Source organism: Austrofundulus limnaeus, unplaced genomic scaffold, assembly GCF_001266775.1.
Source record: "Austrofundulus limnaeus strain Quisiro unplaced genomic scaffold, Austrofundulus_limnaeus-1.0 Scaffold6606, whole genome shotgun sequence".
NCBI classification, from domain to species: Eukaryota; Metazoa; Chordata; class Actinopteri; order Cyprinodontiformes; family Rivulidae; genus Austrofundulus; species Austrofundulus limnaeus.
Genome location: NW_013959008.1, coordinates 1 through 630, shown reverse-complemented (window position 1 = coordinate 630; position 630 = coordinate 1). Strand labels below are relative to the sequence as shown.

Genomic DNA, 630 nt, shown 5'->3' with positions numbered 1-630 from the left:
GAACTCACCGTTGTCTGCGACCGTCCCCGTTCGGAACTCACCCAGTCCATGGAATTGCTCGCCTACCTCCCATTTCTCACGAAACGCTTCGTAGATCTGGTCGGCCGGCACTGCGCATTCCTGGCTCTCAGCACCATCGAGGATCCGTGCTGCTAGCCTAGCCTGGTCCCTCAAGTACCAATATTGGCACTCTCGGAACTCACGCTTTCGCCGGGAAAGGCGCCTTTCCCAGTCCGTCCCCAGGTTACGTTCGCGAACGGGCGGCCGGGCCACCCTGGCCCCCTCCACCCTCCTACCTAGCTTCGAAATGATGTCAGACGCTGAGGATTCGATCAGTAAAGGGTCCTGATCTGCGTCCCTGATCCAAGCAGCGATAGCTCTCACCTCCTCGCCACCCTCTCTGTCACCCCACGACTCCAGTACTTCCCTGATCCTGTCTGAAGACTGGATCTGAGGTGACGGTAACGAGGACTGTGCAGCCTGAGGTCCGAGGTTTGGCGCCGGAGCGTCCTCCTCGTCCTCAGCTTCGTGTGAGCTATCGCTGGCCATGTTGATACTCAGGTTTCTCCTCTTGCTCCTCACCTGTTCGGCCGTCTTGTCTCCACCCAGTTGCATTTGGCTAGTCTAGGC

General features: G+C 58.9%; 1 protein-coding gene across 1 annotated transcript; it reads right to left on the bottom strand.

Moving 5' to 3' along the window:
* On the bottom strand, positions 1 to 615 carry LOC106512419 (uncharacterized; the record flags this gene model as incomplete). Its single annotated transcript, XM_014001042.1, is given in 1 exon segment — positions 1 to 615. A coding segment is annotated over 1 exon segment (615 nt), but the record flags the coding sequence as incomplete, so codon positions are not given.
* Positions 616 to 630: the final 15 nt, after the last annotated feature.